This window comes from Trichosurus vulpecula, chromosome 8, assembly GCF_011100635.1.
Source record: "Trichosurus vulpecula isolate mTriVul1 chromosome 8, mTriVul1.pri, whole genome shotgun sequence".
NCBI classification, from domain to species: domain Eukaryota; kingdom Metazoa; phylum Chordata; class Mammalia; order Diprotodontia; family Phalangeridae; genus Trichosurus; species Trichosurus vulpecula.
This window is the reverse complement of record NC_050580.1, coordinates 170,643,414-170,670,424: the sequence shown is the minus strand read 5'-3', so window position 1 is coordinate 170,670,424 and position 27,011 is coordinate 170,643,414. Positions and strand designations below refer to the sequence as shown.

At 35.1% G+C, this 27,011-nt stretch overlaps 1 protein-coding gene across 2 annotated transcripts in view; it reads left to right on the top strand.

Moving 5' to 3' along the window:
• Window positions 1-27,011, top strand: part of GALK2 (galactokinase 2) — a 178,308-nt gene that overhangs the window by 48,302 nt on the left and 102,995 nt on the right. For both annotated transcript variants that reach the window (XM_036734406.1, XM_036734405.1), the window contains exon 4: window positions 25,363-25,453. In XM_036734406.1, coding sequence (XP_036590301.1) covers window positions 25,363-25,453 — 91 coding nt within the window. The remainder of the gene's footprint in view (window positions 1-25,362; window positions 25,454-27,011) is intronic.

The window sequence follows — 27,011 nt, the reverse complement described above, 5'->3', positions numbered from 1 at the left end:
GCAGTAGGATGGATAGAGCAGGAACATAAGTCTTTGAAAGTTAATAGGATGCTTCCTTCATTCTTGAGGGACAGTTCTAGATATGATATGAGAAATCTGAGTATTTATTACAGACCTGAGTTGCTCCTGAAGGTTAACTGCTTTCTCTCAACCCAAAATACCCAGATATAAAATAATATATGATGAAGTTAATTAGAAAGATGTAAAACAGATTGTTAGGTATGGCCTGGGATAGGGTGGCGTGGAGATTATTTTTTGAGTGGGGAGATAAAGAATAACTTTATGGTCAACTTTCTCTTCCTTCCCCTTTAATCTTATAGTAAAATGAGGCTAGCCAACGTAAGTAATTCACCCACAATTAGTTAATCCCACTAGTCCCATAACTAGTTGGTAGAGTGCCCAGGCCTGTGTTCTTTCTGCTTCCCCTTGTTGCTTTGGTTTATTGAGAATGAAGCTGAATGGGGTGAACAAGTAGTGGCAGAGAGAGGGTCACCTTACCAGAAAGGTTTCTCCTATGAAGAAATTTCACTTCAGCTTCTCAGTTACCATGGACACCTATTATCAGTCTTGCCTTTTTAGCTCAAAAAGATTTACTCGGTTCTTAATGGTTCTTTTACTGTAGCAGATTTGTAAAGCCAAAAATTATGTTACATTTTATTCTAGTTACCTCAGTAATCTTTTTTTTTTTAAACTAATTTTGTCTTAGTCTTTTATCTGGGGAAGAGGAAGCCAACATAAAGGAAGAGTTTGGTGTGCCTAGTTCATGTCCTAGATAAGAAAAGTATATATTCTTTCTTACCTGTCTGGTTTTGCAGAGACCATTTTAGTACCTGAAATAGATCACTCATTCTAGGTCGCAGATGGCCCTCTTAATTTAAAGACAGTCTGCTAAGTAAAGTTGATAGCTTTATGTCTAAAAATCACAATTCTTAAGAATTCAGTAATGCAAGCCAGTTCTTTTAAAAAATTATTTTTATTCTGAACTTGAACACCAAGTAAAGTGGGCATTTCCATTTACACAATAGAACAGAAAAAGATGATTATACATGAAATTACAGGTCTCTGTTATGTATAGCTTGCTTTTCTTTTTAAGTATATAATAAATCCATCCTGCAGCTTTTAAAGCTGTCCCACTTGTCTGTGATTCTTTCTGGCCTTCCCTCTGTTCCCTTTTCTGCATTTACAGAAAGGAAGCTTTGAAGATGTTCTTTTCTTTCTTTCTTTTTTTTTTTTGCTATCCTATCCCTTTTTGCATTTGTCTTCCTTCTTCCCCTTCCATAAAAAAAGACAAAAGCCAAGCAAATGTACATAGTCAAGCAAAACAAAGTCTAGTATTGACCTTGTCCAAAAATGTATATCTTATTCTGTATCGAATCTCTTATCTCTTCATCAAGAAGTAGGTAGTATGCCTTCTGCAATCATAGTCATTAACACAAGTTATCAAGTCTTTCAAAGTTGTTTTTCTTCATATTACTGTTGTTATTGTATAAATTGCCCTCCTGATCTTTTGACTTCATTCAAAATCAGTTCACATAGGGTTTCCTAGGTTTCTCTAAAATTGGCTATTTCATCATATCTTATGGTGCATTTAAATTCCATCATATTTATATACCATAATTTCTACTACAAAAAGTGTTGCTATAAATATTTTCATACATTTAGATTCTTTCCCTCTTTGAACTTTGATTTTTCTGTCTAGTAGCTATATTTCTGAGTTAAAAACTATGCACAAGTTAGTGATTTGGGGGTCGGGATGGACATGGAGGAAATAGGTCTAATTTGCTTTACAGCATGGCGGGACTAATTCACAGTTCCTCCAAGAGTGCATTCTTAGTGTTTGTTTTTCTGCAACCCATCAAGTATTTGTCATTTTCCTTGTTTTATCATTTTTGCCAGTGTGATAGCTGTAAGGTGGAGCCTTAGAAATTGCTTGAATTTTCCTTTATCTACTTATTAGTGATTGAGAACTTTTAAATATAAGTATGTGTGTGTGTGTATGTGTGTGTATATATATATATATACACATACATATATATACATATACACACACACACACACACACACATATATATACATATACATATACACACATATATACACACATATGGTTGTTGATAGCTTGGATTTCATTCTTGGAAAACTGCCTATTTATATCCTTTGACCATTGATTTATTGGGAAATGGCTCCTGTTCCTATAAATTAGTTCCTTTTATAAATATTTTAATTCCTTATATATATATTAGATGTGAAACTTTTATCAGAAAAACTTTCTGTAAAGATTTTCCCCTGGTTACCTTTTTCCCTTCAAATTTTAATTGCATTTGTTTAGCTTGTACAAAACCTTCTCAATTTTAAATATTCAAAATTGTTCATTTTGTCTTCTCTGATCTTTTCTATCCTTTGCTTGGTCAAGGGCTAGGTATACACACATCTGAAAGGTAATTTCTTCCTCTAATTCATGATATCATCATTTATGTGTAAGTAATATATTCTTTTGGAGCTCATCTTTGCATTGGTTTAAGACATTGGTTAATTTTTGACAGACTACTGTCTAGTTTTCCCAGTAGATTTTTTTTTTTGAATCATGAGTCTTTACGCCAATGGCTAAGTTCTTTGGTTTTATTACTGTTATTGTGTTCTGTTATATTGTATACTGTTATTATTTTAACACTGTTATTGTGTTCATTTTCTTCTGTGTGTCTTGTACCTAATCTTTCCCAGTTCTCTATTTTTTAAGTAGTACCAAATCATTTCAGTGATTATTACTTTGTAGCATAGTTTTAGATCTAGTACTGTCAGGCCTTCTTTCTAATTTTTTTTTTTTTACCTTTGGGTTCTTGGGTTTTTATCCTTCAGATGAATTTTGTTATTTTTATAGCCCTATAAATTAATGGTTGGTGGTTAGGTTGCTATGATACTGAATGAAGAAATTAATTTTAGATAGTATTGTCATTTTCATTATATTGGCATATCTAATAGCAATTAATATTTTTCCACTTATTTAGGTCTGACTTTCTCTAAAGACTGTAGTTGTACTGTACAATCTTTAAAGATTATAGTTGTTACTAGATTGTAGTTGCATTCATATAGTTCCCATGTATGTCGTGGTAAGCAGACTATCAAGAATTTTATTTGCTATAGTTATTTTGAATAGAATTCCTATCTCTTCTTTCTGTATTTTATTGATAATGTACAGATCATGCTTATAATTTATGTGGGCTCATTTTCTATTGTGGCATTGAAATAGGCACCATAATTTTATTTAGTCCAAATTTTTAATCTTATCATCTTGATGGACTAGCAATATAGAAATTCCCCAATCACTTGGTGGTCTAATATTAGGAAGTCCCACAGGGCAGCTAGAAGGTGCAATGAGTAGAGCACCGGCCCTGGAATAGGGAGGACCTGAGTTCAAATGCAGCCTCAGACACTTGACACGCTTACTAGCTGTGTGACCGCGGGCAAGTCACTTAACCCCAATTGCCCTGTGATCCCCCTCCAAAAAGAAAAAGAAAGTCCCCAACCCTTATGCAAGGACATGTGTAACAACTACTTAATGTCCTTGGATAAAAGACCCTGCAGTTTTTTCCAGAAGGACTGTTTTCACCATTGTAAAAATATTTAGCATCTTCCCCTTGTCTCTTGCCCTTAAACTAAGAGAATGTTTTCTTATAATAAATCCTTCTAGTTGCATTACAAATACTCCCCTTTTCTCCCTTGATTGTTCTCTCTCTTTCTTTATTGTTCCTTCTCCTGTGAAATGCTTTACTTTACCATCCTATGTTGCTGTAGAATGATCTTAATTGGCAGTATGCCTTCAGTAGGCCTGAAAGGTTATAAAAACTGTATATGTACTGCATGAATCTGAATTTGCTGTCAAGGACAGTAAATTCCCTAGCATGCTAGTAAATCTCTTAGTTTGGCCTCCTAACTTTGAACCATAAGCATCATACCCCAGTTAATGGGTATGTTTCCCCCAAGAGGTTGAGAGAATTCTCTGATGATATTTTGTATCTTTACTTGATTTGTTAATACTTTCAGTTAATATTTCAGTTGACTATATAGGGTTCTCTAGATCAGAAGCGTCAAACTCTTGGACCCTGGGTCTCAAGGACTGTGGCAGGAACCAGATTAAAATCTAATTGAGAAATGTTGAACAAAACAAAAATAGAATACAATGTAGAAAATGTTAATTTGTGGTTTTCTAAGTCAGTATTAGATGGAAGAGGTCTGTTTCTATTTAAGTTTGGCACTACTGCTCTAGATAAACCATAATATTATATGCAAAAAGGGATAATTTGTCTCTCTTTTGCCTGTGTTTATTCTCTTGAATTATTTTTTCTTCTCATTGCTAGAACGAGTATTTTTAACACTATATTTGGTAATGGTAACAATAGGCATCCTTGTTTTACCAGATCTTATTGGGAAGGCCTTTATTCTTGTTCAATCATGTATAATTTTTGCACTTAGTTTTAGATAGATACTACTAAGCATGTTAAGGAAAAGTCCATTTATTTCTTTGTGTTCTAGTATTTTTTAAAGAATATGAGTTGTATTTTCTCAAAACCCATTTTAGTATCTATAGAATCATGTAGTTTTTATTATTTTTATTATTAATGTGGCATCTTATATTTATGGCAGCTAGGTGGCACAATGGATAGAATGCTGGGCTTGGAGTCAGGAAGACTCCTCTTGAATTCAAATCTGGCCACAGACACTAGCTGTATAACCCTGGGCAAGTTTCTTTCTTTCTTTTTTTTTTTAAGTTTAATCTGAATTGGTTTTTTTTGTTTAATCTGAATTGGTTTTTTTTGTTTTATTTAATTTATTTAATATATTTAGTTCTCAGCATTGATTTTCACAAGAGTTTGAATTACAAATTTACTCCCCATTTCTATCCTCTTGCCCACTCCAAGATGGCGTATATTCTGGTTGCGCCATTCCCCAGTCAGCCCTCCCATCTGTCACCCCACTCCCCTCCCATCCCCCTTTCCCTTCTTCTCTTGTAGGGCAAGATAAATTTCTATGCCCCATTTCCTGTGTATCTTATTTCCTAGTTGCTTGCAAAAACTTTTTTCTTTGTTGTTGTTTTTGAATGTCTGTTTTTAAAACTTTGAGTTCCAAATTCTCTCTCCTCTTCCCTCCCCACCCACCCTCCCTAAGAAGGCAAGCAATTCGACATCATTGACTTGTTTTTCATGGTTTTCTCTCATCATTCTCATTTCTCTTCCCAATTTTTCCTCTACTTCTCTAACTTGCTTTTCCAAATCCTTTTTGAGCTCTTCCATGGCCTGAGACCAGTTCATGTTTTTCTTGGAGGCTTTTGGTGTAGGCTGTTTGACTTTGTTGACTTCTTTAGGCTGTATGTTTTGGTCTTCTTTGTCACCAAAGAAAGATTCCAAAGTCTGAGACTGAATCTGAGTGCGTTTTCGCTGCCTGGCCATGTTCCCAGCGAACTTACTTGACCCTTGAGTTTTTCGTCAGGGTGTGACTGCTTGTAGAGCAAAGAGTACTTTGTTGAGGGGATGCACCGTTGATTTCAGAGCTATTTCTATACAGCCAGCTCTGCCACACCAGCACTCCTCCTTCCTCAAGAACCACCAACCTGGACCTGATGCAAATCTTCAGCAGGCTCTGCACTCCTGCTCTGATGTGCCACTTAAATCCTCCCACCACATGGGCCTGGGGCCGGAAGTAACTGTAGCTGTAGTTCTGTACCTGCACCTCCCCCGCTGCCCCTAGGGCAGTGGCCAAACCGTGAACTCTGTCCGCCACAGCTTTTCCCACTAGCCTTTTCTGTTGTCTTCAGTGTTTGTGAGTTAAGAAGTCTGGTAACTGCCACAGCTCACTGATTCAGGGCGCTAGGGCCTGTTCCAGCCTGCCGCTGGTCTGGTTGGTCCTGCCACCGCCCATGCTGAGCTCCACTCCCCTCTGCTCCATGCGTGATAGACCTCATCCAGCGACCATCCAGGCTATCCTGGGCTAGATCCCTGCTTCCCTCTGCTATTTTGTGGGTTCTGCAGTTATAGAATTTTTTCAGAGCCATTTTTTATAGTTTTTTGGAGGGACATGGCGGGGAGCTCACGCAAGTCCCTTCTTTTCAGCTGCCATCTTGGTTCCACCCCGGGCAAGTTTCTTAACCCTGTTTGACTCAGTTTCCTCTTCTGTAAAATGAGCTGAAAGAGGAGATGGCAAACCATGCCAGCATCTTTGCTAAGAAAACCCCAAACAGGGTCACAAGAATTGATGACTGAAACAACTGAACAACAATATTATGCTTATAATCTTCCTTATATTGATGGTATAAATCCCAGTTTCTCATAGTACATTATAATTTTAATTTGTTGTTCTAGTCTCTAATACTAATTTTAAAATATTTTATTTAATATTTTTGCATCAATGTTTATTAAGGATATTTATCTGTAGTTATTTTTTTAAAAAAAATCTGCTTTGTTGCTCCCTAGTTTAGTAATTAAGGCCATATTTGTGTCACAGAAAGTGTTTGGAAGAGTTCCTTTTCACCCTATTTTTACAGACAATTTATGTAGTATTGTAATAATTTGTTCTTTGAATGCCTGATAACATTTGCTTATAAATACATCTATCTCTGGATTTTTTTCAGGGAGAGTTGTTCATGGTTCAATTTATTTTTCTTATACTACATTTTATTCTTCTGTTAATCTGAGTATTTTCATATTTTTTGTAACCGTTCATTTCATCTCAGTTACTGGTTTTGTTGTAATGTAATTAGACAAAATAGTTTTCTTTATTTCTATTTCTTATGAATTTTTTTTCCATTTTTGATACAACACCGTTTTCCTTTCTTTTTAAAATCAAACCTCCTTGTTTTATTTGTTGTTTTCACCCCAAAAATGCAGAGCCTAGATTTATTTATCAATTTAATGGGGGGTTTTTTGCTTTTATTTTTGTTAGCATCTTTTTTGATTTTTCAAAGTTTCTACTTTGGTGTTTAGTTGGAGTTTTTTGGTTTGTTCATTTTTTTTTATCAGTCCACAAGCATTTATTAACAACATACTCCCTTTGCTAGGTACTATATAGAAGGGTGATATTAGGATTCAAGGGAAAAAATAAAACAACCCCTGTTCTCAAGAAGCTAACATTCTCTTGGGGGAGATAATGTGTGTGTGTGTGTGTGTGTGTGTGTGTGTGTGTCACACACACACACACACATTTATACAAAATAAATACATGGTAATTTGAGGTTTGGAGTTTTAGCAGCTGGAGTGGGAAGGATGAGGGAAGGCCTCTTGTTATTCCATTATTTATTACATTTGATCTTTGTAGTTCTCAGAGAGCTAGTAAAGATATTGACAGACAAGAATTGTACCAGAAGGTGATTCTAGCTTTCCACATGCAATACATAAATCCCAATGATGTATTAAGAATTCATATTTTCATTAAGAAAAAGAGTTTTAGCCTTTCCTAGTATTTTTGTGATGTTTAAAAATATGGTCCATCTTGTAATACTTATAAAAATGTGAATTATGATTCAATTATTTTGCTTCAAAGTTGTTTATACCATTTTCATAATTAAAGTCTTACATTAATAACCAATCTTGGCATGAGTATGTCACTGAGTTTTTGATGACTATACAAATAGAGCATAAGCTCTGGCAATGCTGTCATATAGAAGAAAAAGTTGACTTGTTCTGCTTGCTCCGAGAATGCAGAATTAAGAACAATGGGTCAATTATGGATAGGCTGATCTTAGGTCAATGCAAAGAAAATATCTTTTCATGCTTCTCTTGATTCTTGTATTTGAAAGTCAGATTTTCTCTTCAGCTCTGGTCCTTTCATTGAGAAGGCTTTAAAGTCCTCTATTTTATTGAAAGTCCATATTTGCCTTGGAGCATTATACTTAGTTTTGCTGGTTAGGTGATTCTTGGTTTTAGTCCTAGCTCCTTTGACCTCCGGAACATCATATTCCAAGCCCTTCGATCCCTTAATGTAGAAGTTGCTAGATCTTGTGTTAACCTGATTGTGTTTCCACAATATTAAAATTGTTTCTTTCTGGTTGCTTGCAGTATTTTCTCCTTGACCTGGAAACTCTGGAATTTGGCAACAATATTCCTAGGAGTTTTCTTTTTGGGATCTTTCTCAAGAGGAGATCAGTGGATTCTTTCAATTTCTATTTTACCCTCTGGTTCTAGAATATCACTGCAGTTTTCCTTGATAATTTCTTGAAAGATGCTGTCTAGGCTCTTTTTTTGATCATGGCTTTCAGGTAGTCCAGTAATTTTAAAATTATCTCTCCTGGATCTATTCTCCAGGTCAGTGGTTTTTCCAATGAGATATTTCACATTGTCTTCCACTTTTTCATTCCTTTGGTTCTGTTTTATAATATCTTGATTTCTCCTAAAGTTACTAGCTTCCACTTGCTCCAGTCTAATTTTTAAGGTAGTATTTTCTTCAGTGGTCTTTTGGACCTCTTTTTCCATTTGGCTAATCCTGCCTTTCAAGGCATTCTTCTCCTCATTGGCTTTTTTGGAGCTCTTTTGCTGTTTGGGTTAGTCTGCTTTGAACTTGATCCTGTAGTTTCCCCCTAACCTGCTCTTTGGCATTTGTGGGTTGAGAAGTCTGGTAACTGTCACAGCACACTGTTTCATGGCCCCAAGGCCTGTTCCAGCTGGCTCATTCTGAGTCTGGTCTGTCCCGGTGTGGCCCACACTAGGCTGCCCTCTGCTGTCAGCACCATGTGATAGACCTTTCCTGGCGACCATTCAGGCTCTCCTGGGCTGGAGATCTGTTTCCCTCTGCTATTTCGTGGGTTCCGCAGCTCTAGAATTTGTTCAGAACCATTTTTTACTGGTATTTGGAGGGATTTGGGGGAGAGCTTAAGCAAGTCCCTGCTTTCGAGCTGCAATCTTGGCTTCGCCCCCCTGATTTTCTATTTTAAAAAAAAATTTTAGTTGTGTGCCCGGTTAATTGATTTGTTCTTTCTTTTGTTTGTTAGTAAGAGTTTGGAGTAATAAATTTTCCCCTAACCTGCATCCCAGAGATTTCAGTATGTTTGCTTATTGCTATCATTTTCCTTGATAAATTTTTCTTTTGTTTCTCTGATAAGTTCTTTGATCTACCAGTTGTTTTTTAAAATACGTTTTTATTGATATTGTCTATTTATTATATCCATATGTCCTTTTCCTTCCCCCTTTCTGAAAAGTAGATCATTTGGCAGTATTTTTTTAGAGAGGAATAAAAAGTCAATTCAGCCAATTAATACATCAGAAAAATCCAAAAATATGTTCAATGTGTAACGCCTGTGGATCTCCCACCTCCATGAAGGAGTAGGTTGCATGTATCTTCTCATATATCTTCATTCAAATGCTACTTGATCTTTATAATCTTGTTAGATTTAATTTTGATTTTTTGGTGTGTCATTCATTCCCTCTACATTGTTGTTACTATGTACATTTTTTTCTTGGCTCTGCTTCACTCTTCATCAATTCATATGAATTTTTCGTGTTTCTCTGTATTCATCACATGATCTACCAATTCTTAGGATTATTTATGTTCCAATTAATTTCAATTTATTCTTCAGTGGCTCCTTTTTGAATGAGTTTTTATCACTTTGTAGTTAATAATGGATATGTTCAGTATTTTTTTTTGAGGTTCCAATGCATGGTTATTTTTTTTTGCGAAGGTGTCATGCATGGCTGCAACAATCACCATATGTCTAACTTTTCTAATTTTTCTAAAGTTCTATTCATGTCCTTTATTTCTCATTTGTCTTTCCATTAGATTTGTCTAGGTGTGAAAGAGCTATACAGAGGTCTTTCAGTCTTATTGTTTTACTTTCTAATTCTCACTGAAATTTGATTAAGTTTAAAAAAAAAGTTTTTATATCATGCTATTTCATACATAAAAATTAGGTGTCAATATCGACTCATTATAGATGGTGCTTTTTAGCAGAGTAGTTTCCCTGTTTATCTTTTTTCATCTTACTGTTCTTATAGCTTTGTCTGAAATCATGATTGCTACCTCACTTTTTTTTTAGTGAAGCAAAATAGATTCTGCTCCAGATTAATTTTAACTATATGTGAATATTTGTCTCAAGTGTCTCATGTGTGTATACAACTAAATTGTTTGGTCTTATTGCTATTTCAACTTTTTTTAGGTACTTTAAAGTCGTTTTTGGTATCAAATGCAATATAAATGATGAATGAATAAAAACAGGTGTTTTGCTGGTCTCTGTATCAACAACATCTCCTTTTTGTCTTAAAGGGATCTAAGTAAAAGCCCACAGGCATGTGGCTAAAAACCTCTTTCAGTTGTTGCCTATTACTTACCTTGTCTGCTTGTACCCTGGACTTACTTGATTTTTATCCTGCAGAGCAAAAATGTATAGATGGAAAAAAAGAAATTAGGTCTTGCCACTTAGTTCTGAAGGAAAAGCTGCTCTTCCTTTCTAGAGCCCATTTATTGAAACGGAACTATATTGGTCAAATTCTTCTTGTAATCTTTTTATCCCGATATTTTTGATAATAAAAACATGGCCCCATGATGATCTGATATTTGCTGTTTGGTGGATAGAATGACAGAATATATCTTAGATTTGTTTGTATCTAATTGATAAATGGAGGTTGTCCTTAGGAAGCCCCTCACTGGCCAGTTGGTTTCCAGGGAGAAACTTCCTTTGAAGAGCCCTTAAAAAAATTTGATTCCGTATAGATTCTTGTTTCTTCCTCCTTTCCTGTGTTCTTTATGGCATCAGGGAGAGCAGAAACACCTGAATTCGTGGTGTCCTTTTCTCTCTTCTTCCTTGCCTTTCTCTTTGTTGATAGTTCAGTTCTGACCTGCAGCCTGAAGGTCTCAGTTTCCTCTTGTAGATCTTTTTTTTTTTTCCTTGCCCTACCTTTAATAAGGTTTGGAATACAGGTGTTCTCCATTCATAAGAAGGCTTTTATAGCTTTGTGTAACAAACTTTAGGTCATCTAATGTCATCCTTAATTAACAAACTCACATGCAGGAAAAAGAATTCTGACTCCTTTTTTTCCTGAGGAAAAGGAAAGCCTCTTAGTTATTTTGAGTAACCTGCTCTGAAATACTTCTGTTTTTTCCCTCATCTTTAAAATTTTCCCTCACTTTAAAACCCAGTACCTGGACACTGCTCTGAATTCAACAAAGGCCTAATAAATTAGGATGATATTCTGTTTGTTTTTAAATATCACTCTTACCAGTATATTCTGGCTTCTGATTTGTATTTTGTGTGCTGTTCATCATTATATATTTTAGCTGGTGAGTTGGTATTTTTAATGTTTACGAATCGGAGATAATAATAACAATAATGACCTACTTTTATATAGCGCTTGCTGTGTGTGAGGCAGTGTGCTATAAACACTTCACAATTATCATCTCATTTGATCCTCACAACAACCCTGGGGGAGGGGCAGGTGTTATTACTATCTTCATTTTATAGATGAGGAAACCGAGGCAAAGAGAAGTGACCTACCTGAGGTTAGAAATGTCTCAACAAATAAATAAAACTAGTGTTTACCAGTATAGGTAAGTAAAAGTGATTGCATGGATGTTTCTTCCCATCCCTCTTGTTCAATCTCTCTCTTCTGTTTAATTTTCTAAGTTAAATTTTGGTTGTGGCTCAAGAGAGTGTCTTGCAGAAATGTTCCTTTTAGGCAATTTGATTTATCAAGTGTAATTTCATCCCAGAATATATCACGTCTTGATTTAACCATTCCGTGTGCCTGTGCTAGTTTAGTCTTGATATTTTTCTTGCTTCTGGATCTTATTCCTTCCTCCTCCCTCAATCTTATACTTTGTGTTTCCCTGTATATTTTTACTTAGATATTGTACCCCGTGTTAATCATTCATCGTGGCCTTTGTGGCACTTCCCACGTGGGATTTCCATATTTATCGGTAATAGCTGAAGTGGTAATCTAACTTCTGACAGTATTTGCTTCTGCAGGTGTTTTCTTCCTTTGGGTAGACACCTCTAAGTTGAGAAATCACTTAACTCATTAGAGAAAAAACAAAAACAGGAAAGCAAGCCTGTCTTTCCCACTCTATTAATAATCAGAAAGAGGAAGGTAAAGTTTGGGTTAGTTGTTTAAACAGGGATAAAGATGAGAAATTTATCCTAATGGGCCCGAGGAATGGTTATGGGAAATGTGGGAAGGAAGAGTGAGGAGACAACATGCCCAGCAGGGGCCCAGACACATCCATCCTTAAGGGGAGGTGTTGCAACAAAATGATCTACTTTCCTCTGTGCCCAAGCGAATATTTTAAATTTTTCTGTTGATCTAAATGGAAGAGTTGTTTTAAACCACATTTCACATTAAGAACTATAAAATAGCTAAACACTAGACTGTGAGTTTCTTCAGAGCAGGAACTGGCTTTTTTTTGGGGCTATTTTTTGTCTCTAGAGCTCAGCAAAGTTCCTGTCATGTAGTAAGTGCTTAATAAATGCTTCTTGAGTGACTAAAAACTTGAATATATATATACACACACACATATATAATATACTATCATAGAGGTAGAATTGGAAGGAACCTTAGGGGCCATCTACTCTGAGATTCATAATATTATGGATGAAAAACTGAGGCCCAAGACATTAAGTGAAGTCACTCAGGGTTACACAGGTTTTAAGCACCAGAGTTATCTCCAAGTCTTCAGCTTGTCTTCAACCCCAGTCTTTTACTTCAGAATCAATGTAATTTCCACTAAAGCATGATGCTGTGATTGAATGATACAATGTATGTAAAAAACTATGCAGACCTTAAAGCACTATATAAATGGAATCATCATTATTATTGTATCCTTTTGTAAAATAATTTTTGAACATTTAGAATGCAAGTTTAAAAAGATTAAATTAGGAAAGGATATATGATAAATAGGTTTTGTGACCATTGTTCTTTACTGAATGATAAAGATATTCACTAAATGACCAGATTCTTTTGTTTAGTTAGAGTTTGTTTGAATGATTTAAATGTAATTCAGTTCCTCCTATACTTACAATGAACTTTCAGAGCTTCAGTGTGACTTGGGGGTAGGGTGAGGGTGAGTTTAGCATGCCATCTACAATAACTAATGTTAGCTCAAGTCAGTCTGCTCTGTGATGGCTAAAAGTCATCACCAAAATATGGTGCTCCTTCCTAATGGTTCCTTTTTTTTTTTTTAATCTTTCTTTGTGTGGAACTCTTGGCTTTTGACTTACTACTTGTAAACTTAGACCCAGTTTTCTACTTAGTCCTTGGATTTGGAACTTCCCTGCTTGTCAAACTTCTGGCTTTGAACTTTGTTAACCCCTTTGATCTGTTGGTTCCTGGTGTTGTACTACAACCCTGTTCCACTTCATCCCTCTAGGCTGATTAACTCTCATACCTTGGAAGACTCACTGACTGTTAATTTGCTGTGAAACTCTTAGCATGCTTACCCATCCTTGTCACCAGTAGGATGTCACAGTCTTCTTTACACCCCCGAAGCCCAGGCACTCATTGAACCAGCAATGGCAGAACAGTTTGTGTACTTGTAGTCACTGAAGCAGGAGACTGCTAGAGGCTATTCACTTCATAGATGGCTAAGTCAAATCTCAGAAGAGAATGTCACTTTCTGGGAAAGTTCAGGGCTCTAGAGAAAATAAACAAATGGATTTCAAATTGGGTAACCCACTCTCCTGCCCAACAGCAGTGTGGAGAATTTCCTAAGCTGCTTCGTAGCATGAGTAGAGTGCCTTGTGGGGTTTCTTGCACAAATAAAAGTTCTCATGAATGAGAACTGTTTCACTTTTGTCTTTGTCTTCATAGCAACACAAAGATTAATAAATGCTTTTTGTTTGATTGAACTATGCAGACATGGCCTTTGCAGGATCCCAACTGATTATACAGGCTACTCACTGGACTGTGCCCTTATCTCCTGAAGAATTGTCCTCTGTTGCATAGTGTTGAGGAGCTCCTTCATGACCTTGGGAAAGTTTGATGATCCTGAGCAGTCTGGGACTAAAGAGGGTTGTTATTCACCATTCTAGGTTGAGTCAGTCTCTGGGGTTCATCTGGGGAGGGAAATTTTGTCCACTTTTTCCACTCAGTTATTATAAAAACCATAAAATGCAAGGGCATAAAAGAACTCATATTTAATATGATCAAGAGCACGTACATTTAAAACCAAAAGAAATTCTGGGAGCTTGTCTGATATACAACTGAAGAATAAAGCAAGAAAGGATATTGCATTCCCCACTATTATTTGACATAATTTTAGAAATGTAAGCTGTAGTAATAAAACTAAAGGCAGAAATTAAAAGCAGAGTCAAAATTATTTCTGTTTGCAGATGACATGATGCTTTACTTAGAAGACCCCAGAGAATCAGTGAAGAAACCTGTTGAGATGATTAGTAGCTCCAGCAAAGTATTAGGATAAAAAAAAAATCCACAGAAATCATCAGCATTTCTTTACAGTATTAACAAAATCCAAGAGAAAACAATAGTCTTAAAAATTCCATTCAGAATAATTACAAAATGCATAAAATATCGGAAGCGTAACCTAATAAATCAAACTGAGAACTTACATAAGTAGGGGTAGATACAGCTATAAAACACTTTTTATGGAAATAAAAGACAATGATAGAGATATGAATTGTTTGTACGGTGTTTAAGTCATGCCAGTATAATAAAAATGATGATACTACCTAAATTAATTTACTGATTTAGTGCTATACTAATACAACTACTATAGTTTCTTTATAGAATTCAATTCTATTTATTTTAGTTAAATTAAAAAAATTATGTATTTATTAAATAGTCCTGCCTCTGACATATCCTGCATGACTTTGAGCAAGTCACTTAACTTTGTGCTCTTGGAAAATAGGATTATACATTGCAGAAAATGTGCCAACTTGTGCTGCAGGGATAGGAAACAAAGGACAGGTATCCCTCTACCAATGAAATCATAAGATTAGTCCCTTTTAGTATTCCTATGTGCAAGAAGTCAATGTATTAGGTGCTGAAGATGCAAAGCCAAAAATGAAAAAGCCCTTGTCAAGAAGCTTTTATTTACTTGGAGGATATAATGTGTACAGAAGTAAAGATATACAAAGTTAATATCAAAAGAGAAAACGTACTTACTGGGAGGGGGAATCAACAGAGGATTAATGTAATTATATCTTTCTTTGCTTTGTTCCTTCCTAGTTGGAGTATCAAGACCACTGGTCTTATAAAAACAGTTTGGCAGAGTATCTTCTTTTCCTATTTTTTTTCACAAATAATTTTACGGCAGTAAATTTCTATTTAAATGTTTGATAGTATCAACTTGTAAGTACTTTTGGAACAGGGCTATTTTTTTTTTTTTGGTTGTGGGGGGTAAGTTTCATTTAAGGATTTCTTGATTTCCATTTCAGAGATTGGGTTATCTAAAAATGCATATTTCTTGTTTGTTACCTTGGATATTTTATAATTTTGAACTAATCAACCACTTCCTTTGAATTCTCAGTTTGAATAATTAAAAAAAAGAATTCTCGGTTTGGGTTTTTCTTTGTAGTATCTAATAATTATCTGTATTTCTTTCAAATTCATTGTAAATTCACCTTGTCCGTTTTTAAAAATTTTTCTCATTTTAATTTTGATCAGTTTTTAAAATTAAATTATCTAGAAGTTTATTGATTTTTGTTAGACTTAAAAAACCTATAACTCTTTTGTTTACAGTTCTTTAGCATTTTCAATTTATATTTTTCTCTAATTTTTACTATTTGTTCCTTTGTATCCATTTTAGGTTTATTGTTATGCTTATTTTATGGATTTTAAATTGTAATTTTAGTTCATTGATCTTCTGTTTTCTATTTTTAAAACTATATATTAGATAACACATTTTCCTTTGACGATTACTTTAGTTGCATCCCATAAGTTTGAATATATTGTCTCAATGTTAACATTCTCTTGAACATTTCTTTAATCCATTCATTATTCAGAATGTTAGTACTTCCTCCCTAAGAAAAGTAGCATGTTACAGTGGAAACAACACTTAATGTGAAGTCATAAAACCTGAGCTCAGTCCCAGCTTACTGCTTGTGTGATCTTCAGTGAATTATTTAACTTCGCTGGGCCTCATTTTCCTCATTTTACAAATGAGGGGGTTGTATTAAATGACTTTAAAAATCTCAGTTCTAAATCTGTGGTCCTACCATCTTGAAATGTAGTCATCTCCACTTAGGTCTCTATCTTTTGCACATATTTCATTTGTCAATTACTATTTTTAGTGCATCATTAAGGATGGTTTATTATTTTTGTTAGAAAGTGGTGTTTGGCTTTGATGGAAATTAGGGACCCTACAAGGAAGGGTGAGGTAAGAAATGAATGTGTTCCAGATGTGGGGGACCACTTGTAAAGAGGCAGAGGTGGGGAGATGGAATGATTTGTACAGATAACAACTTGCAGTCTGATATAACTGGAATAGAGAATGTATAAAGGGGGTTAATATGAGCTAAGACTGAAAAAGCTGTTGGGGTCCAGTCTATGAAGGACTTTATATGTCAGACTGCAGATTTTGCATTTTATTCTGCTTTAGACCTTGGATTTAGTACTTCCCTGCATGTCAGAATCCTGGCTTTCAACTATGGACTTTACTTACCCCTTTACTCAGTTGAATTACCGACTATCCATGGTGGCAGGCCAGTAGTGCTGAGAACCTGAACTCTTACCAGCTGTGCCTAAAGAGATTGTAATTTCCATATTAATCATGTGCTCCTTGAAAAACAAATATGACCTTGAAGAGAGGTTCCCTTCTTTTGTCTTCCCTCCTATTGCAGGAACTGTTTGGGCAATATGTATGCCAATTCCTTCCTGAAAAGGAGCGATTGTTGGTATACATTTGGTCAGACTCTCTGTGACTGCTTACATGTGCAGAATAGAACAATCTTTTCTACTTTCTGACATTCTGTCTTCCCCTTCATTTTCTGCTCCAGTTAGCTTTAAACAGGGAAAAGAAAACAAACAAATAAGAAAATTTCCCTTCAAAGTTTTTCTTGAGGATATTTTATCCTTATTTAAAAATTTAGATCTCTTTTTTTTCTTGTTTCTTGGTAGTATCTCTCATTTGATGGCCTTTTCTGACAGGCATTAGAGAGATACATACCTTGAGTTTCCTAAAGTTTAGATGTCACTGATCCCGATATGACTCTTCCTTTTTTGCTGATAACATTTTTTTGCTTTGACAAAAGATTTTCCTCAAACATCCAAATAAACCTCCACAAATATTTTCTCAAAAACAGTTCAGAAAAAACTCCCTAATAGAATGATTGTGACTGAGAGAGTGCTTTTGATGATATCTACACACCTATCTAGCTCTAATGTGTAAAGTACAGAGGAAAGGGAATTAATTTTCCAGTCAGAGGAACTGGTTTTAAATACACTTCTGAAGCCTACTACCTATGTGCCCTGCACTCCCTTCTGTTTTTTTTTTCGGTCTCCCAATCCTCTCGAGGCATGGTGAGAAATTGAGAACTTTTTATTTACATCTGCTTTTGAGCCCCTGCTAGGTGGGTTTCCTCTGGCTCATTCACCTTTTTTCTTTTCTTCCTTTCTTTTTTTGGAGGGGGGAAGGGAAGGCAATTGGAGTTAAGTGACTTGCCCAAGGTCATGCAGCTAATTCACCTTTTCTCTTACCTGAGAGTTTTTCCTCTGTACTATCTCCCAACCAGATATATTGATTTGCCATGGGGCATTGTAATTCTTTTGTTTTATCCTTGAAGTATTAATTTAATTCTTGATTTTTAAAAAATTCCCTTATACATTTTGCCCATGGATACACTATTTGTTCTTTCAGTGTACCCCAGGTAATGTCAGCATTTTTAAAAAGAGGAAATTTTTAAAAAGACACCCATAGCCCTAGATACATGAAAGTTCAGTTCTTTGCTTATGTCTTCCTTGAACCTCACACAATGGCTGGCATGTAGTAGGCAATTTACATACTTCTCCCATATATTCGTTCATCTGACCTATTTTCTTTTGTTGGATCAGTTTGCATGTCACCTGCCTTGCTTGATCTAGTTTCTTTTGAAGGAATAATTAAAATCCCTCTCATTTGTTGAAAGTCAAACTTTGATGATAAAGCTCAGCTTTGTAGATGTTCCAAAGTATCATTTTTTCCTTTGATTTCTCATAAATACAAAGTAGTCCCAAAATAGTCTAATTTCTTTTTTTTTTTAATCTTGGCTGCCTACCATATTTTCTTTTTTTTTTTTTTGGTAATATAGTTTTGGAGTTTGGCCATGATGATTCTTGGTAATTAAATTTTGGATTTCTCTATATTCTTTTGATTTAACTTTATTTTCAGGTCCAAATTCTCTCTCTCTCTTCCTTCTCCCACCCATCCAGTGAAAAGGCTAGAAAAATAAAACTCATATAATCATACAAAACAAGTTTCTGCATTGCTATTGTTCCAAAAAAAAAAAAAAGAAAATGAAAGTAAGGAATAGAAGAAAATATGCTTCATTTTTTACTCTGAGTCCATCAGTTCTCTATTTGGAGATGGAGAGCGTATTTCATCATGAGACCTTTGGAATTGTGATAGGTCATTGTGTTGATTAGATACTAAATCTTTCAAAACCGATTATCTTTACAATGTTGCCATTATTGTGTACATTGTTCTCCTGGTTCTGCTTACTTCATTTTGCATCAATTCACATAGACCTTCCTAAATTTTTCTGAAACAATCCCCTTCATCATTCCCTATAGCACAATAATACTACATTACATTAATAATTATTACATTATTAATAATAACATTACAGTTTGTTCAGCCATTCCTCATATGATGGTGATCCCCTCAATTTCTAATTGTTTGCCATCTTGAAGAAAAGCTGCTGTAAATATTTTTGTACCTTTAGGACCTTTTCCTTTTTATTTTATCTCTTTAGGGTGTGCCTTAGTAGCAGTATGGCTGAGTTAAAGGTCTTTTGATTCTTTCAAGCTCTATTTTGTCTACTTCCATTAACTTCTGGATAATTTTCTCACCCAATTTCTTGTAGTTTAATATTCAGGATTTTATTTTATTTTTTCATTTTTTGGAGAGGAAGACTCATAACCTTTACATGAACTCTTTGTATAGTAGCTTCAGTTTGAATATTATTACAATGTATCATCATTACTCATAGAACTCTTACATATTCTTACAAACTTCTTGTTGTTTTATTTCATTTAGTTAATTTTTCTTCTGCCTCTGCACTTTTTTTCATTCCAGTTCTTTCAGTCTCTTTTTCAGCAAGTCTACTGTTTTGGATCATTTCTCTGTCATTATAGATTGTTTATACAATTGATAGGAATTTTGTATTTTATTTTTTAATTAAATAATTTTCTATTTGTTTTAAGCAGCCAAAATCTGCCTTCTTACCCTCCCATTGCACCTCCTTCCCTGCCAATTGGAAAAACAAGAAAAACAAAACCCAATACAAATATGTATAGTCAATCCAAACACATTTCCACGTTGGCTATGTCCAATAAAAATTTCATGTCCTTGATCTCTTTGACAATAGTTGGGTAGCTTGTATTACCATTTGTCTTCTAGAATCATGATTGATGATTATACTGAGCAGAGTTCTAATTCTTTCAAAGCTGTTTTGTGGAGGGGAGCTCACTGCATTGCTTCTTGCTACTCTACCATCTTGGCTGTGTCTCCCCACCAATCTTTCAAAAATTTTCCCAGGAAAATAATTTATTTTATTTTATCTTTTAAAAAACTATTTTATTGCATTTTGGAACCATTCTGGAAGTTCTTGCAGTTGCTGTATTTTCATTTCTTTGTAGAATTTTTTTTTGTAAGACTTTTCCATTTGGTGAAGGTTCTTGACTAGGTTTCCTTCAGTGCAAAGTACCTATTCTTTGTGCTGTCTTGTTATCTATATTGTTGGCTCATTTTTTTTTATTTGTTGGTATTTCTCAGTCTCTCTGCTGGTTTTTCTAGAGTGCCCTTATTATAGTCAGGTTTCTTTCTTATTGGCAGTCCTTTAGCAAAAGGGGCCCAACCCTTTTTGTACCCTTTTTCCATCCACTGCTGTTTATTCCCTTTAGACCACTGAGGTTGTGTAAGATTTGTGACTTGCTGGGACAGTGCCACAGGCAGACTCCAAGAGGCCCCTGCAGCTTCTCTTGTTCTCAACTTTTAACTGGACCGACCCTTCCTGTAAATAGTACTATTTACTCCTACAGTGAGTTAGTGTTGTAACATGCCCCACACTTCTGGGCTTCACTTTCCTCTACAGTGGCCAACTTTTTTCTTTCTTGATCCCAGGATTGTGGTTGAAGTTATAGGCTCCAACACACTAAGTGGTTGAGGAAGAATCCAGTTAGGACACTGCTGAGGCAGCACTCCAAGAGAGTGCTGCAGCTGGCCTTATTTTATACATTTGGTTCAAATCTCCTTCAATAAGCCTTTTCCTTCCTGTGTTGTATTAGTGTAACCTAGTGCTGCATTGTCATACCACTTCTTCTTCCATAGCCATCAAATTTCTTCTACCTCAACTTCTGGGGCTGGTTGGATTTATGGATCTTAAATCAGTAAAGGATTAGAGGGCTTCATCAGGACATGACCAGGAGGAAACTTTGAAAGCTGGTATTGGAGGCTACTGCTATTATGTGGAATTCAACTCCAGGCCAGAGTAGAAGGCTGTGGGTAGGCAGTGTTAGGTGAAAAATGTAAATTATCCAGATTAACACAATAGCAAATAGAGAATTTAAACAATTCATTCTCAGAAAAAGAAATCAGAAAAGCCATAAGTGAATTCTTGAAGAAAAAAAAACTGTAGACCTAGATGGATTTACAAGTGAATTCTATCAAACATTCAAAAAAACAATTAAATCTAGCACTACATAAATCATTTTCAAAAATAGAGTAGATATCTTACCAAATATACTCTTAATACCTAAACTGAGAAGAGATAAAGCATGGAAAGAAAATTATAGACTGATATTTTTTATGTGTGCCAGGGCAAAAAAAAATTGAATAAAATGTTAATAGATAGCCTGTAGCAATATATTCAGATTTATTTTTCATTCTGACCAAGTTAGATTTAGAACAGAATTGCAGGGTTGATTCAGCATTAGAACACTATGAACAGAATAGATTATATTAATATAAAACATTAAAAATAATGTGATTATAATTAACAGATGCAGGGAATTTTTTTCATATAAATATAACACTAATTTATGTTAAAAACACTAGAAAGCATAGGAATAAATGTACCCTTCCTTAGTATTGTAAATATGTTGACAGCCAAGAATTAATATTATACATGATCTACAAATAGTAATGGCCTTTCTAATAAATCAAGTAAAGCAAGCTTTTCTATTTTTACCTCATGATTATTAAACTAGTAGGAAGAGATGGAAAAAAGAAATTCAATTCAAAGTGAGTAGAATTTTAAAGATATCTGGATATCCATCTAACTAGATACACTTAGGACTTCTATGAAAACAAGTACAAAACACTTTCCCCTCTCCAAAAAAAGTAAAAGACAACTGATTGGAGAAATATTACTTTTTATGATTAGACTCTGTTATATGATAAAAATGATGATACTACCAAAATTCATTTATGGATTTAGTGCCATCTCAGACTACCAATGAGTTATTTAATAGAACTAGACAAAACAATAACAAAATTCATCTGGAGGAATAGAATGTCAAACATTTCAAGGAAAATGATGAAAATGGTAGGAATAAAAGGAATTTAGTAGTGTCAGATCTCAAACTATTTCATAAAGAAACAATCATTTGAACTATTTGGTGGTTGTTAAAAAATAAAGAAGTTGATCACTAGAACAGATTAGTTGAACAAGACCTAAAAGCGATTGAACATAGTAGCATACTGTTAGGTAAATCCAGAGATACCAGTTACTGGGGTAAAGACTCCCTATTTGACAAAAACTCCTGGGAAAATAAAGCAACATGGTAGAAATTACATTTAGAACAATATTTTTTCTGTATGTGACAAATGGATATGATAAACATAAAAGGTCAAATTGTAAAAAAATAAAAAAGGAGAAAGGAAGATAACTTTTACATATACGGCTAAGGAGAGAATTCTTTTTTTTTTTTTTGCTTTTTTTTTTTTGGAGGGGGGAAGGCAGGTCAGTTGGGGTTAAATGATCTGTCCAAGGTCACATAGCTAGTAAGTATGTCAAATGCCTCCTGGTTGCAGGGCTTGTGCTCTACTCACTGTGCCACCTAGCTGCCCCTAAGGAGAGAATTCTTACCTAAACAAAGAATATAGTTGATAATAAAAGATAAAATGGACAATTTCAGTTACATAAAATTGAAAAGCTTCTGAATAAACAAAATAAATGTAATTAAAATGAGAGAGGAAACAATTCAGAAAACACCCTTCATGACAAATTTTGATAAAGGCCTAATATCCAAGATATTATAACAAAATTGATACAAATCTACATGAATAAGAATCATTCCCAGTATGGAAGTGGTCAAAGGATATGAATGGCTTTTTCTCAAATGAAGAAATGCAGCAATCATATGATAATATTTGTGAAAAAGCCATTCATATATGAATTAGAATTCCTAATAGAAATGCAAACAAAGAACTATGGGGTTCCACCTCACATCAATATTGGCAAAGAAGCAATAGGAGGAAAGACCCATGCATTCCTGGTAGAGCTGTGAAGTGGTTCAGCTAGCCTAAGAAACAATTTGGATTTGTACTGAAGAAGTCGCTAAATAATATATACCCTTTGACCCCAAAATATTCCTCTTAGTCAGATACCGCCAAAGAGGTCAAGGACAGAGAAAAAATAGCTACACATGCTGAACATTCACAGCAGCCATTTTTGTTGCAGCAAAGAACTAGAAACAGAATAGATGCCTGTCAATTGGTATAGTTGAACAAATTATAGTATAATGTAAAGGGATTAGCATTGTGCCAGAAGAAATGATGAATATCATAGATTTGGAGAAACATTGAAGCACTGACATAAACTGATGAAAAGTGAAGTGAGCAGAACCAGGAGAACAATCTGTGCTGCCTGCAATAATGACATGAGGGGAAACAACACTGAAAGACTTGACTCTAACTGGAACAATGACCAATCATGACTTCAGAAGACTGTTGAAGAAATTTATTTCCCACTTCTTATCGGACAGGTTATATGGAGCAGAGGTATAGAATTAAGCAGGCCTTCTCAGATGTGGCCATTGTGTTGATTTACTTTGCTTGATTATACATATTTGTTACAAGAGAAGGCTTTTACTTTAAGAGGGGGCAGGATGTAGATGAATGATAAACTTGGGATTTAAAATGCATCAATAAAACATTTTTTAAATGCGTGGAAGAAAAAAAACACTCAAGGACATTGGGCAATTTTTTTAACTACCTTGTTAAACTGTATGCATATGTGACTTCTTTCGCACCAAATACTAGTTCCAAAATGAAAATACATAGCCACATAGCACAGAAACCCACTTATCTAAACCATGGCAAAATAGAAACCATGGAGGTAGGGTGAAGACTCCATGGAATAGTGGAATTTCCAAATTGTTCAACTGAATGAGGATCTGACCTAAGAATGGAATGAGAGGGGTATAGGGAATGATGTTTGTGTGTGTGTGTATATATTACCTTCTTCATGTGCATATAGAAGATTGGGTGAATAGGAATCCTCTTGAAGTTCTGGAGTCTTGAGTCCTCACTCTTTGTGAACCAGAGGTCTTTGGAAGTTGTACTTAGTTTGGAGGGTGAAAAAAAGTCTGTACTTCTAGGTTGAACTTCGATCTTGGCTCAAGCTGGGTGGCAAGGAGGAGAGACAGTTGCTCTTGTACTTAGTGCTAAAGTGTATGGAGAGGCATGTGGTCTTGGTGGAACTGGAAAGGTGAAGCTAGCCTGAGGATGCCATGGAAAGGATGAATGAAAATTTGGGAAAATATCTCTTTTGTGTAGGGGATCATTTGGAGAGAATGTATTTCACAAGATATTTCTTTCCCAAAATGTATTCTCTAGCTCTTAAAGTAACAAAGTTTGTATACCTAATCTAGATGTGAATTTTATGGGATCATGAAACATCACCAGTAATGAATGACAGGTGTCTTCAGTTGTACAATTATGAAATCAAATCAGACTTTGAGAGCTTTCAAAAATCATGGGATTTGGGGGAATTCTGTGTTTTCATTGATATACTTTATTAGCTTTTCTCTGTATTTTTTGATTTTTCCACTGTGTATTGGCTGGATATTACACATATATGCTTACAATTTGTATCAACTATAGTACAAAGTGATGCAATTTGTAAACCTAGACATTGTCAAGACTTAAAGGTCTAAAATGATAAATCAATCAGCAGGCACATATTAAATACCTACTATATGCTGGACTGGGGATACAATGACAAAATTAATTAAAACAATCCCTGCTATCAAGAGGAGCTTAGAGTCTAACAAATAATAGAAGAGGAAGCTGGTAATTTCTATATAATATCTGATGCTAAATGATAGAATTGCTGAAGTTTTACATTTTTTATGTGAAGTCAATATCCTGTGTTTTAATATAAGCTTAGAAGTTTGAAATTTGTAAAAAAAAAAAAAACAAACTTTTTCATATTTTCAAGCTCAATTTCCCACATTTCTTTGCTATTTAAATTTATTTTATTTTATTTTATTTTTACTATTTTTGGTGTCTCTTTTATTATTAAAAAACACACAGAGGTTTCTCCCAAGTAGGTCAGTGTATTATGACTCAATAAATCTATGTTATGAAAGGCATCATGGCATGGCGGTTAGAAAGCTGACCTTGCAATCAGGATGCTATGAGTACAAGCCTCTTTTGCTTACTTACTGTGTGATGCTGGGAAAGTTATTTACCCTCCCTGGTTCTCAGTTTCCGTATCTATAAATCCTCTGATACTACAATTATTACTATTATTTTTGCCTTTTGATATAGTGTTTTCTAAACAGAATATATAGTAAAATCAACTATATGGATCATTGGCAGGGTATGTGGAGGCAGTTTTGGGATTGGCTACTTCTTCAGCCAGGAGTGAATGAATTCGGTTGTGCAAAACCTAGCAAAGCCATCTTCCCATCCACATTGTGTGGTCCAACTTTTGCAGACAGAAATAGCAGAAAGCTGGTAGAATATATTGGCTTTTCACAGAGTGTCACGGAATAGTGAAGTCAGTGGGAAGTAGTTCAGATTACTCTTTACTATATTTCTTAATAATAAGAATAGCTAGGGATGTTGGGATGCTTCTGTGTAGCCTGTAAAATGTTTTGAAAATGTGTCAAAGAGAAGATTAAAATGTTACTGTATTGTCAGAAGGTGGCAGCAGTGAGCCATTTGTTTTTCGAGGGACTGACCTGACTGACTAAAAAATAAACTTTGATATATCTTTTGTTTCTGCAGGGATTTCAGTACCAGCGTTGATGACATTCACATTGATAAGACCAAGCCTCAGTGGCACAACTATTTCCTATGTGGACTTAAAGGAGTCCAGGTAAATGACGTTAAATAAGGAACCTTCTACCAATTAAGAAGAAAGAAATTGTGTTTTATATGTTTTATTAAGATTCCTCATACTTTTGGTCACAGGGGGTGAATTTTAGCTTTCATTGGGTTAATTTTTTGCCTCTTTATATTGTAAAGATCTTATTTGAGGCCTCAATAATGGAAGGGACGGGGACAGATATTCCAGCTTTGGTAGAAAAGGGCTTGGGCAGTGGTGCCAGTAATTTTAGCTTCTACTGGCCTTTTTTGGGGGTGTTGTAGAGGGGAAGGAGACCCTCAGCATCTAATTTGGTGGTCATTGAGGGTAGTTATGGCCTTTTTTAGGGAGGGGCTATTTATAAATTAGGGATTTCCTGGATTGTAGTTATTTATTTACAGGTCCAGACCTATGGTTTCATTGGAGTAGGGAACTCTCATTGTGGATCTCCTTCCACATAAATGGATGGGCTACCCATGGTTACTTACTATCTTAGAGAGTTCCTTGAGGAATTGAGCAGTTGAATGATTTTCCCATGATCACTCACTAATGTGAGTGAGAGTAGGGACTTGAACTTAGGTCTTCTTGGCTCTAAAGATCAACCCTCTATCAGATAGTAGATAGAGTCTATCTACTCTGTCATACTACTTGGATTATATGTATCATTGTTAAAGGTCCATATAGTTATAATAGAGGCATGACGAACTGGCAAACCATACTTTCTTCTGGCTTTCATTTTTGTTAATGTTTTCATTTGAAAAGATTATGTTCAGAGCCTTTCATTTATACTGTTTTAATGTGCTTATATACATCTTCTGTATAGAAGCATTTTTGACTATATAGATTGGCTCTCACTAGTTTTTAAAGAAGCAGTGAAGTTGTATTATACTAAATATTTTCTTAGAAACATTACAGAGCTAGGTTGGATATCATTGGTTTTTTGTCTTGAGAACAAGAAAACAAAATGAAAATCATGATTTCCTTGGGTGAAGCAAGGCATTCAAATGGCAAGGAGGTACACAGGCAGCTTCCCTGCTGAGCACTAGTTTAGGTTTCAATAATTGTTTCGAATCTGGCACTATGAGGGAGATGTTGTAAGCAATGGATATTGCTCTTGTGAGTCTGCAAAGTGTTTTTAAGAGCATAGTGACTGGGCTATTATCATTCCATAGAACATATGTAACGTCATGCCGAGAGATCCAGACTGAAGCTTCAGTGGCAAATCCATTACAGAAATGCATCAGATCCATCTCTGTTGCATTATACCATCCTCAATTGAGATAGCTTTCTTCTTTTCACTTCTGTTTCTCAGGTACAAAGAAATTTCTCATGTGAAGAATTTCTTGCCAGCATGAAATCTCTCCATTGCCCATTTTAAGCAATCTAGTTATTAATGGAAACTTCGGTATTTGGAATGTATTTGTCTGGCAAGTGCTATATGGTCTTCCTTATAACAAACTGCAGGATTTTCTTTGCGTTTTGGATAAAGTACCCTAAATGAAGCAGGCTATTTTGGGGTGAAAGTGTCTGTGTGTGTGTGTGTGTGTGCGTGTGAGCTTTATTTCTTAAA